General features: G+C 43.6%; 1 protein-coding gene and 1 long non-coding RNA gene across 6 annotated transcripts in view; one reads left to right on the forward strand and one right to left on the reverse strand.

The window, feature by feature from the left end:
- Nucleotides 1–1172, reverse strand: part of LOC147028667 (uncharacterized) — a 52895-nt gene extending 51723 nt beyond the window's left edge. Inside the window, exon 1 of the long non-coding RNA XR_015057657.1 lies at nt 551–1172. This is a non-coding gene — a long non-coding RNA (uncharacterized LOC147028667). The remainder of the gene's footprint in view (nt 1–550) is intronic.
- LOC147028666 (calcium/calmodulin-dependent protein kinase kinase 2-like) overlaps nt 1–13580 on the forward strand; it is a 200879-nt gene that overhangs the window by 66187 nt on the left and 121112 nt on the right. For all 5 annotated transcript variants that reach the window (XM_085879318.1, XM_085879316.1, XM_085879314.1 and 2 more), the window contains exons 8-9: nt 2983–3004; nt 3406–3494. In XM_085879318.1, coding sequence (XP_085735444.1) covers nt 2983–3004; nt 3406–3494 — 111 coding nt within the window. The remainder of the gene's footprint in view (nt 1–2982; nt 3005–3405; nt 3495–13580) is intronic.

A 13580-nucleotide genomic window follows, 5' to 3' on the forward strand; every position in this document is an offset into this window, starting at 1 on the left:
AAGACATAATACATCCTTGAATTCATACATATATACTGTTATAGTCATGTAACTGGTCCGGGAATGACCGAATCATATGGACCATCAACCTACAACGGTCGCCAGCCGGGTTAGACGCCCTGAACCAGGGTTACTGGCCATAAGTCCCAATACCTCGTCAAAGGGCACGAAGCCGATTGAGGGTTACGTGTTCGCACAGTGCACTGGTCAGATGTATAATCGAGCAGCTGGTTATGACGCACTATATGTTTCTTTACTAAGCGCCAATCGCTTTCACCCAATTATGCAACTTAAGGGTGCCGATCGTGAAAACTGAACCACTTGTACAGCAAGAATGGAGGCCAGGCAAGAGTAACAGTTCATGGGTTATTACTAAAATAAAAACAACAGCAAATCATCAATAATAATAAATAACAAACAATATTCCCCCAAATTACCCACAATGTGATCCGAAACGATGCAGATTTCTTAGCAGTTCTTATCTTAGGGCCCGTTCACTCGCTCGGCAAGAACACAGTACAGTACAGGGAATACAAATAACAAACAATACCGGGAGGTCGATTTCAAACCCGAAGGCAAGCTGTGCAAGAGTCCGGATGTCGAGTTATTGGCAGCTCTCTGGTGCAAACTGCCGTAAAAACTCCTCAAGCTGCGTAATTGTGTCTCCCTTAAAGCCCTCGTTGCTTTGGGGAAATAGATGTTCACAGCTTTGGCACACTCAGCGACTCTTTCTGCCAATTTCAGGCGCTCTCCGTCAGCATTATTATCCTCTCATGGCTTTTACGTCTCTCTCAAAAGCAGCTGCGTCCCAACTGTGCCTTTCTGCGTAAGCTGCGTCACCAACAAATCTCCAAATCGCTCCCTCTCTCTCTTTCCAGGCAGCCGTTAACGGAACCACACATGAGATCAACTGATAAGCCCCATGCCATGCCGTACGAGCCCCCTTGGCGAGGCCAACTGCAGACTTCTCCATTGCAGATTTGCCCCGTACATCAGCCCCTGTGGTGAGGCTAATGGCTGGCTATTTCAATGTAGATTCACCACAACTGCACATTCTTATGTCTTGAGCTGCAAAGCTCTCGTGTGCGCTTTGTAAAGACATGTAAACAGAGGAAAAGAACATTAAAAACGTACAGCCAGATGTCTGAATAGTGGAGGCCAAAACAGTAGGGTCGGGAAAACAAACATCTCACTGTGCATACGCAACGCATATCTATTGCACAAATAGTACGTCATGCTTATCTAAACAAATGTTAAGAAATAACTATCGTTCTACAGAACAGTTTTATTAACCCCTAAACACCATTCCCACAACAATACATACATACATACATAATAAGTTAATACATCCACTTTGAGTCTATATTTATGCCCAAGGACAGTATTAATTATTTTATTTAAAGCATAAAAGGAATGTACGAGCTCAATTCCAACATGATTGGTTTCATGAATAGCACATCAGATATGATGAGAACAGAAAGTGTTTCAGATGAACAAAACAAATATTTCTCTAAGTCAAGGGAAATACACCTACCTGTTAACATGTGCAAATTTATGAGGTTTTCATTTTGAAAATCAAATGTTGGAAACATAATGCCGAAAGCAACCTTAACCTCATTTGCCTTTATCCATGACACAGCCCCTATTGGACGATTGGAATCGCCAGTCTCTTCTTTCACTGTAATTTGAAACCATTAATTTCCACCTGTAGTTCATAAATGTTTTGAAGGATACAATGTCCACTTCCCAACAGTTTACTATTTTCAACATCTCAATCATCCTTTTTGATAATATACAGGAACATCCCTTTAATTGTCTAAATGTGTTTTCTATGGATGCTTGTGCACAGCTTTAATCCCACGGTTTAAAATTTCTCAACAACATCAGGCATTTTTGCCAATTCATAAAGTGGTTTAATAAATCGTGGTAATAAATAGCAGGCTGCCAGGATGGCCGAAAGGTACACACACTCTCCTCTAAGCGGTCTCGTCTGGGTTTGAATCCAGACCCAGCTGTAAACTGTCATCCTGTTCTTTTACAGGCAGGGTGATTCATCAATGTGTGTGACGTCTTACGGATGGATGCTAAACCGGGCGTCCCGTCTGCCGGCATTAGTTGGTGGATGTTAAAGATCCCATGGTGTCCTTTGTGAAGAGTAGGCAAGTTATCGCCAGCACCATGAACAAATTCCAAATTCTTTCCATGACTTCCTGAGTTGGAGTGTTGACCTGGCCAGGATTGTAGTTTAGTAACTCCTTTGGCAGCACCAATGATTTGCATTGAGTAATGGTACATCATGATGATGATAATGATGATAGTTGATAGTTCTAGTTTCGTATGTACCCTATGGCTGCTGGTTGCATCATTGCCGGGAGTGCGGCTGTACCGCTGATGCAGTGCCCCCCTGTTTCCAGTAAGCTGGTACTCATTTTGCCGACCTCAGAAGGATGACAGGCTGAGTCAACCCACCTGGTGTTATTTTTAATGGAAAAAACAGGGGCTTGAACTCAAGACCCAAAGATCTTGAGCCAGCCACCTTAACCATTAAGCCAACACCAGGCTTACGACGACGACGACGACGACGACAACAAATAAATAAATATCATCGGCGCTGATAATATCCACTTGGTTTGATGAAAGAATGCTCCTGCCTCACATTTATCAAAAAATTTTCAGTTTGTTGGAACCTGTATATCGTGTTATTAAGAATCATGTGAGTATGCATTTGGAACTTTTGGCTTTTTTATTGAGTAGCCACACTTAAACAAGAGTTAATCCACTCTATTCAAATCTGAAATATTGTGGATTAGATATTAGATTAGGTCTTACTAACTTTTTTGACTATCTGAAAAGAGCTTCACGCTGTTCTCTTCATTGCTCTCAATTGCCCCACCCCCTGAATGTTATTCTCCCTCTGTTATAATCCTCTCCCATTCTAACATCCCCCCTCCCCCGTACACTCTCTCCCACGTGCATCTGGAGTTTTTGAGCTGGTGCAGAGAGGGTAAGCCTTTATTCTCTTTGCACACAACTTTGAGGAAACGTCAACCAATTTTGTGCATGTGGTACCAATATATTGGAATGCATGTTTGGAAAAGCATTTAATTCCATGTAGTTTAACAATATTGCATTTGTTCATTTTGGGCAAAAATGAACATGTCAGGCCTGCTGGAGTAGTTTGGCAGGCACAGTTTGCATTGGGTCATAAAATATGGTAACAACCTGGTCATCTATGAACTTCAACAAGTGTGGTTATTATTCAGGGTATAATGACAGTGGTTTTGTAATGATGAATTAATAATTTAGTTATCTGCATTTGTCACGTTTGAGTTTCCAGTTTATTCCATCTCCTCCTATTCTTCTGTGGTCACCCGCTCCCCACTGGCCCACCCCTTTCCTTGGTAGACAAGTGATGGAGGTGCCCACTGCAAGCCCATTTTCTGAGGACGAGGCGAGGAGGCTGTTCCGTGACATAGTGCTGGGGATCGAGTACTGTACGTTATTGCTCTACAAAACTGAATTAACTGTAGTTTGTGGTGATACTTTAGTATAGTTCCATGACACAGTGCCTTTTGCAGAATGCTGAGAGTTTACTTGCCTGTCATGTTGCATCATCAGAAGTAAGTTTCACACACTGCTTCCACCATTCCTGTCGTGTCTCCACTCACCAAAATAGTGCTCAAACTATATTTTAACAAAAGAAAATTGTCCTGGTGCACTTGCCAGTGCCAGATTAGCCATGTTTGGTTTGTGCTACATTGAGAGCTCCATGACATCATTGACAGTGTCATCACTTTTCCATCTTGACGATCATCATACGCACAGTACATCTCTTGAGTCGTATAGAGATGGCTCTCTTGTTGGCTGGCCTCCTTAGTAAAACAAGCACATACTTTTGGCCATTACTCATGACTTCCTTGTGATAATGAGTTCCCTGTTCTATGATATGCCAAAAGAATGCAAAACTTCTGAAACATCAAACTTAGTCTTACTGTGTTGCAAAAGTCCCAAAAACTCTGCCACCATACAACGTGTCAAAGTGACATTTGTAGGATTTGTGTACAAGTACATGATGTGATGAATATGAGATTTGTCCCTCCAGCTCCTTGAAGTTTCTTTTGAATTGTTCCTTATAATGTATGTTGGCATCATGATGATGTCTATGGCTGCAGCACCTCCAATCTTTTTTTTCCCTGATTACAAGTGACATAACTCTGGAAGCAAACCCAGTAGGAATGTGAAGCTTGTGCGCCAGTCATTAAAGAACACGACCATATAAGCCTTGCCCATATATGGCAGACCCCTTTCATCGACGACGTGGCACTATTTTAAATCTGGTAGCTGGATGCATTATCATGGAGCAGCCTAGAGAAAATATTGTCGTGTGTCCAGGTCACCACGTGGCAGGAATTTAAAGAATGTCAGGAAAAACCAAATTAGCGGTGAGTCAATATGTGAAGTTAACGATGAATTTACGGGGTGGTCTTTATCTTAACCCATTTAATCACTGCACTCATTAAGGTGATATTATTAAACAACAGACTGGTGGAATTTCACACGCCAGCTGACATTTATGGTTACCGGTTTAAGCCTAATATACCCACCCATGAACGGCAGTGAGGAATTGAGTTTGTTGCAACAGAATAAAACCAAAGGGAAGGGTTGAGCTCAAATAACATAAAATAGATAACCCCAATGACAACAATCTAGTTACCTTCCCTGGTCTTTCGCCATATTTTATCACTCATTAATGATGCAAACAATACAAATGGGGTGGACTGGACGATGATATGGGGCAGAGTGATTAGAATAAGGCCTTCCCTTTATCTTGGTACCGTCGTCAGGCCAGTTTTGCACTGACTTGCATGTGATCGTTTTCTCATACATGACTGCTGACGAGCCGGTGACCCTGAAGGAGCTGCATATAACCCCGCAGTACGATGGCTTGCTCGGCAACCATGGACGCCATCTAAGATGCTTAATTCAAGCAGGATCCAGCATATAATTCCACTTTACCTTTCTGACGAATTATGGTCTAACCAATGCAGAAAAGATGGTCTGGCAGTTTGGAAATAGTTAATGAAGATGGAAAGGACACTTATATACAGGCAAACAGTTCACAAGAGAAGGATCTTACCCCTACACACACCAGCCCATTTAGATAGTCATCTTACCATGCTTCTACACACGTATGCGCCTCATACACTCCGGGAAATGAGATAAGGAAGGGTAATATAGAGAGAGAAGAAGAAGGCGGGGCTTGCTGGCGACCTCTCGCTCACCTGACACGAGCATGCGGGCTTACGTTGGTCCCAATGTGAAAAAGTGGAGGGGGAGAAAGAAGAGGGGGGTAAATGATGTGATGCGCCATGTGGGGAGAAGTGTGGGTGAATGTTCATAGTGTGACAGAGGAAATTGTGAATGCGAGTCAGTAACTCAGCTTCAACGGGATGAGGGTGTAATTATTGAATACTCTCGTGCATTCCAAGTGAAGAAATTCGAAGTAGGGATAGCCAGAGATAGCGAGTGTCAGTCAGTGTGTTGGCCGGCTTGTCAGCTCTCTGCACCATGGCACCAGCCCATTCGTCTTTGCAGAGGCTCGTTCTCGCAGGTTCGGCCTTGACTGATTTTCCCCAGACACGTACCAGCCCTGAGCCCTTCAATTCATGCATTTATAAGATTCCTAAGGGAGGAGTGGTTCTGGGGCCTACCCCTTGAGCGCAATCTGAGCTTTGTGGGCGCCACCTCCTCACTGGTGCGTTTCTGTCGCCATGCAACTCTCATTGGCCGAGCCCATGGTTCTGCAGCAACAACGTCGACCATTGCTGTAGGCCTGCCCATCTGCCGGCGCCTTGCGATGCTATTTCTTGATTATTGAAGAGATTTGCAATCATTGGCTGTGCCGCTTTATGATGCACTTGATTGGATTTGCAATGAGTTGTAATGTGGCTTGTGTAAAGTGTAATGTTGTGTGTTGCAAAGTATGTATGGATGCGCTGCAGAGGTATGGAGAGAGATATTGAGATGGGGAGAGAGAGAGAGAGAGAGATAAGAAGAGAAGGGATTTAAAAAGAGAAGAATTACAAAGGGAGTTTGAATCTGCTGCACAAACACAATGCTTTTCCCTTTCCACTGATACGAGGGGAGAGGTAATTTAGCTAAACAAAATCGAGTTTTCACGAGTGATAGAGGCAGCAGTCTGTTTCCTATATACCACCCAGTTCAATTTTTTGTCTGATTGAAAAAAATTATCATTTTCCCATTGGTTTGTATTAATTTAAAGCAACTTTTACATCAGAATTTTATCTCTCCGAGGAGTGTTTCAATGTTTCAGGCTGGGACAGATAGGCAGACAGCATTAGCTTATTATATATACAGATACTCCTCTACACTCATTCTATTTACGCTTTTTCAACTTAATGCCATTGACAAAGTACTGAACACTTTTCTATTTACACTTCATAATTTTAGCGTTTACATTTTTTGAGGCAGTGTAATTTCACCAAGCCGCACCGCAACGTCTATGCTACTCTCCCATGTTGTGCACTCAACCAAATAGGTTCACCACACATGCTCCAATCGGTCTCACTCTCTTTTTCATCCAACTTTTCCAAAATCCTTCACATGAGTGGAAATGACTATTAAATACTCCAATAGGTACAACCACCAAGAGGGATTGTGAAGCTATTAGTTTGGTTGTGAAATTAGATGTGAAACAGCATGAACGTGGGGAGCATCTTTGGACATATGTCACGTGCTCGGGCTACCTCCCTTGACGGCGATGGCAATTATTACTAAAGCCGCGAAATAAAGTTAAGTACTGAAAGTGTGACCCGCATGAAGTGCTGTTAGAATTATGAAGCATATAAACCCGATGGAGAATATGGATGAACTCTTAAGTATTTGGATCGAGGATCAAAGTCAAGGAAATGTGATCACGAGTTTGACAATGATCAAGGTTGTCCAAGCTTCTCTTTATACCTACCTTAGGCCATCTTCAACGTCATCAGATATCCAGGAAACCCTATCAGTAATCAAAGAAACCCCGCCAGCAATGCATGAAACTGGCAAGGTATCTTCAGAAAACTATGTTCCGTATTGATATATTTTATTATTATTCTGTCTTTTGCCCTCTATTTGGTTTGGTGATGTTAAGATTAGCAAAAATTACCACCCAAAAACATATCCTCAATTTATAACATTATTCATATGGGAAAACTGCTTTTGATTTACGCTTTTTCAATTTACACAAGGGTATTTAGGAATGCATCTCAAGCATAAATTACAAAGATACCAAAGATATAAAATTTACAAAGATGCTAGGCATCATGAAAATCGTGAAGATGAACTTGCGAGCCCTCCCCCCCCCCCCCCAAAATTCATACTCCCAGAACATCATCTCTCCTGGAATTCAGGGTGGGATGGGGGGGAGGGGTGCCAATTCTCTGAATGCAAATGTGTATCACATAGCGTTATCTGGTCGGAGCCGGAATTGCAAGTCATAATGTAATATCCCATGGACATCGTAAAAGTGAGGGAATTCAGGTCAGATCAGGTATGGGAGCATGCGCCGGAGCAGCGCCTCACTGCGTCCACTTTCCGCTGATACTCTAGGTCTAGGGGCCTCCGTCTGGCAATCCTCCAGGTAGATGGCCATCCTTGAGATGCTGATCAATCTGCTGCAACCACAATGCACGTGGTTGGCCCATTGGCCTCCTCCACTCACGTCTCCCTCGCTTAGAGAATCTTGTGAGCAGGATCAGCTTAAGGAAAACGAGCCACATGCCCATACAGCCATAGCTGATGCTCACAGACTATGCAGGTAACAAATCTCATTTGAAACTCTCTCAGCAAGCGCTCATTGGACACAACGTCAAACCAGCAATAGCCAAGGATTCTCTGAAGAGATCTGGTACCAAAGGAATTAAGTCTCCATCTCAGATCCCTTGTCAGAGTCCAAGTCTCACATGCGCAGAGCAAGACTGGAAGCACCAAGGACCTGAAGACTCGGACTTTCGTCCTCCTGCACAGGTACCGTCAGCGCCACACCCCATGATCCAGTGAATTCATGACTCCCCAGGCCCGACCCAGACATCTATTGACCTCTGGCTCACAGCCAGCAGAGACATGAATATCACTGCCAAGATTAGTGAATCTCTCCATGACCTCAATATCTTCACCACAAACAGGTACAGACAAGATAGCAGCATTCAAGATATCAGTGAAAGCCTGGATCTTAGTTTTGTCCCAGGAAACCCATAATCCCAATGGCTCCGACTCCTTATTCAGCACCTCGAGGGCCCCCAAAACAATATCCAGAGTCTCCGCAAAGATGACTGCATCATCTGCAAAATCAAGGTCAGAGAACTTGACATTCCCAAACGATGCACCGCAGCTTGATCGTGAAGATCAACTTGTGAAGCATATCGACTTGTCTCCGACATCCTCCCCAGAATCCAGTCCATACAAGCGCTGAAATGTGTGGGGGCCAGTACACACCCCTGACAAACTCCAGTAACAACTGGGAATAAGTCGGAGATTGTAGCACCACATCTCACAGCACTCTCAGTACCAGAGTATAGTTCAGACATCAGATTGATCAGTTTCGGTGGCACCCCACGAAGATGAAGAATCCTCTAGAGGACATCCTGATTCAGTGAATCAAACACTTTGCAGAGATTAACATAGACTGCAAGCAGCCCCTGCCGAGACTCTCGTCTGCGTTTGGTGAGGACCCAAAGGGTAAGGATACGGTCAATCGACCTCTTTAGTGTAAAGCCTGACTGCTCTGGGTGCTGGTGCCCAAGCAGATGGTGGCGGATCCTATCAAGAATTATCCCAGCAAAGACTTTGCCCAGCACTGAGAGGAGCGTCACCCCTTGGTAGTTGCTGCAGTTCTGGCGATCACCCTTCCGTTTCAAGAGAGGCACAACAAGGCTCCGCTTCCAGTCAGTTGGGATGATGTTTGTGTTCCAGGCAGAGCACAGAACTGCATGCAACGACATGAGTACAGCATTTCCACCAGCCTTGAGAAGTTCAGCATGGATGCCACAGATCCGGTTAACCACAGCCTGTGTTTCCACAAACGAAGGTGTATCAGTTAATTGGAGGATCAGCAATAGGGATAGTAACACCCCCGACATCCAACTCAACAGCTGGTGAATCAGCCGGGTACAGCCACTCAAAGTAACCGGCCCAGCGGACCTTCACTTTGGACTCCTCTATCAAGAGCCCACCACCCTCCGCTCTAACTGCAGTACACCGAGGGACGGGCTTTGAGGAACGCAATGCATGAATTCCCCTGAAAGCAGGACGAGAATCAGTTGACCAGAGGTGATGCTCTACCCCATACAGATTCCTCACACATTAGCCTCCTTGTCCACCCTCAGCACACGTAGTTTCACGCCTCAACTCCTTGAACAGCTCAGCTCTGCCATTATGCCTGGCACTATGACTCAAGTCAATGGTATCCAGTGTCCCTTGAGGGACAAAATTCTTCTTTGCCTTCAATGAGTTCCAAGACATCCCCCCGCAACATCAAAGATGGTGGTCCTGAAGTCACTCCACAACTCTTCAGAATTCCCCAAAGCACCCAACCCCCCAATTCCCCATTCAGCCTGTTCGTAAACTCCTGAGCTACCCTCTCACCTTGAGCTTGCCATCATCCAGCCTCGGCTGGGATCGTACCATTCTCCCAGATTTCAACTGCAACTTCAGAGTTGCTACCACAAGCCTGTGGTCGGTGTTGAGGAACTGAACACTCCGGTGGACCCTGCAGTTCTGGATCATCCTCCAGCGACCATCAACGTGCACATGGTCAATCTCCTTTGCCACACCGCTCGTGTTGGAATACCAAATCCAGCGATGAGCCTGTGGGTGCTGAAACTATGAACTGGCCACCCTAAGTTCATGACTTTTTGTAAAGTCAAGGAACTTAGTGCTATTCAGGTTCACAGTTCCAGACCCATGGGGACCAACACATCTCATAACCATCCCTGTCAGTTCCAGTCCATGCATTGAAATCCCCCAACACTGGAAGAGTATCTCGCCTGGGGCACTGATCAACGTCAGTAGATATCCTTAACGCTTTTAAGGATGCGTTATACCAAATAACGTCACCATGGTCTGGCAGTTTGGGTCATAAAACTTTTTTTCCCATGTTGTGTGATTTGCGATCCCTCCTGAAGGATCCTTCACCAAGCCGCACCGCAACGTCTATGCTACTCTCCCATGTTGTGCACTCAACCTTAACGGAATGGCGTCTCGAGGCCATCAAAACATAAAATATCTCAATCAACGCAATCAGATAAACAGGTCTATCTCACTCCAAAAAAGCAGAAATACAAACATCAGGCGATCATCATCACCCCCCATGAATCGCCCCCCATGACTCAAGCGTGGCATAGAATGTGTCCTTCACGATAAGATCACTCACCTCAGTCAGAGCATATTCAGAGACCAGGGAAACGACACCCAAGGAGTGAGGAATCCTGAGTCTCATAATGCGCTTGTTGACCGGTGTTACCTCAATCATCATTGGAGTCAGCTTATTGGACACAGCTACAGCAACTCCTTGGGCATGGTAACCATCAGAGCGACCAGACCAATCGTAGGTGTAACCACCGCCATGATTTCGCCACTATCCGGTCTCTGAACTTCAGAGAGTGCTGCAATACCAATATTCAAACGCTTGAGCTCAGATGATAACAGAGACAGGTGATCATCCTCCCTTAGGGATAGGACATTCCAGGCACCCACCCAAAGGGACCGCCTCAGGTTAACCCAAGGAGACCACCGTCTGGTGGACGACGCATCAGCACCACCCTGACACACACTACCGCAATCCAACCTGGGAAGGTTACCCTGTGTTTTCCCTCCTATCATCAAAGAGTGGGGGTCCCGAATGCTTTTCCCTGATTTGGATTTTTCACCCAACCTCGTAGTGATTGTTGTAGAATTCTTGCGTTGTTGTGGAATCTTATTTAACTTCCAGGGGTTAACGTCTAGCCGACTTGGTTTTAAAATCCTGTTCTCAAAATCACAGACACCGATAAATCAATGTACATAAACAGTTCTTTTCCCTTGAATACAATTTATTTCTAATGTTATCCACCAGTTCAGGTTCTCACCCATGTACACTTCATACAATGAACTTGAGAATCCCCATTTGTTGCAATATTACTTGGTTCTATTTTATTTATTCTTACTTTTTAGTGAACCGTTAAACCAACCCGATTTAATTCACTTTCACAACGTGAAAGTACATTACATCAGAGAGTTTTATTATTACTTGGTACTTGGTCAGTCTCAAGGAGTACAAGCCACTGAGATGGTATACATCACATGTGCTTGCACTGAAACAAGATTACAATTTCTGGTATTTATATGCTTTTCATGGGAGAGTGGTGGGGGGCTGTTAAGCCTCAAACAAAGAACTCCAAAATGCAATACGTGTCTTATAGGTGAAAAAGCAAATGACATAATTCATGGCAAGAGTTGGCTGTTATCAGCCCAGGTCACACTGCTCCACAACAACACATTTTTTTCCTCAACATTTAGGGCAAAAGACTCTTGGCCAAAAGGGAAAGGGGCACTGACAGCCAATTCGACTTATAGCATACATTAATATAATTATTTTCTCCCACAGTCCCCCATTTTTTCCCTTACAAGGAAAATTTGAATAATTTTAGTACACATGATTACCATATCCCGTTCCTGAAGAGAAAGATATTCGTTACACAAGTTCAATCAACAATGGCAGCGAGTGCTCATATCAGAAAAGTGAGTGTGTTTCCATTTAATTTATGGCCTGTTCATCAGCATGTGTCACACATTGAAAAACATGCTCCCCGCAATCAGAAGATAAACAGGTCAGGGTGTAGATAGAGCAGCGCCCAACGGGAAACACAGTCGAAGCACTCCTTGAGTTGAGGAGAAAGTAGATGTTTGCAAGTACGAGCTTGTGCCTGACGAAGGAGACGAAAAGGACTCGAGAGGTGAACAGAGATCCAGCCCCAACAGAGCCTGAGGCCTCGCAGCAGCAGTTTGTGCAATCAGGTTTGATTCACCAAGCGAGCTGTGCACGTTAGATGCAGTCGCGGTGGCAGCACGAGCCCCCATTTGCACCATTGACCACATGTTGCAGAGGACTCGCCGTGTGAACCTCCAGGCCTTCGTCATGCATTGAAGCAACCGCAGCAAGTTCACGATGTATTTGCAGAGCAGCATTCGAGAGTGTGGCTGAGAACATTCCTCCAGGCAGGCACCACACAATGCCGACGTTAAGACTTTGCTCAACCTTCTCCTCAGTGGGTTTTTTCTTTCTTTCTTTCTTTCTTTCACATTGCTCATCTTATCTCCTCAGGAAGGGGGTAGTTTCATGATCACGTGTTGAATGCCCAATCACCCAAATCTGGGTTCTCCCCATCGTCCAATCTTTTGGTGGAAGTTCTTTCCAAGCTTCATTTAGACGAAATCGTACATTGCATGGTTTAACTGCGCTCAACACTCCGAAACAAACAAAATCAAGGTTAAGCATCGATTGAACATCATCAGTAAACATCATGGGCTCATGTATTTCCACAAGACTGACAAACGTTCTTACAGAAGCATTCAACTTGCATTATATGTCATATCAATATTTTATCCCTTTCCTTGTTATTTTTTTATTTCCCCAAAACAACATGCTAAAAAAATACAGAAATATCATTTGTATGTATACTCAAAACATTCATCTCATTTGCTATTTCCATGTAAAAGCAAACAGTCTTTATGAGGGTTCCAATTTGCAATCAATAATTCTTTTCACCAAAAATATTCCATCATCTGTACAAAAATATAAAAGTAAGCTACTTCTTTCAAGAACCGAATCCAAAGGGTTTTGGTTTTGCCCAGTTACCATTTTAACATTTATATCTGCTAAACAATATACAGTTTCATTCACAAGTAGTTCCAGAGCAACTGCCATTATATTATCTTGATTCAATTCTCAGTAACTTTTCCCTATCCTCAATTAACAGATTAACAAGGTTTTTATGAGCTTAGTCTGAAAGTAACTAACACAGTTACCACACAACCCCCATTTGAGAGTTCCACTCCGCTCAGCCATCCTGACATTTAGTTCCCATGACATGACATCTTCGAAACAAGAACTTTGATAACATTGTTACAAAATTTCTCCAAATAATTTAAACAACACCAAAAGCTAACATAGTTTCTTTAACCTGGTGAGCATCCATTTCTTTCATGTTGAAATGGAACTAAAATATCTCAAAAATAATGTTTAACCAATCTCTATCTCACTTCAGAATTCATCAACATTTAAATCTCTGACATTTACCATCTATCCACTTCTTTCTCACCAAAACAGCAATATGCTGCCATTTTCCAACTCACATACACAAACCATCTTTCACTTCCTCTGACCTTCTCAATTACGAATCCATTTCCTTTATCAAAACAATTAAATACAGTTTAAACAGTTGAACAAAAATTGTCAAATCATTTGTCAAATTTGTCATCAGGCGAATATCATTTAAATTACAGCTCAAACACTCCGTCCACACATGTAGCTAGAACCT

This window comes from Eptatretus burgeri, chromosome 4 (genome assembly GCF_056783735.1).
Source record: "Eptatretus burgeri isolate ZD-2024b chromosome 4, Ebu_testis_v1, whole genome shotgun sequence".
NCBI classification, from domain to species: Eukaryota; Metazoa; Chordata; class Myxini; order Myxiniformes; family Myxinidae; genus Eptatretus; species Eptatretus burgeri.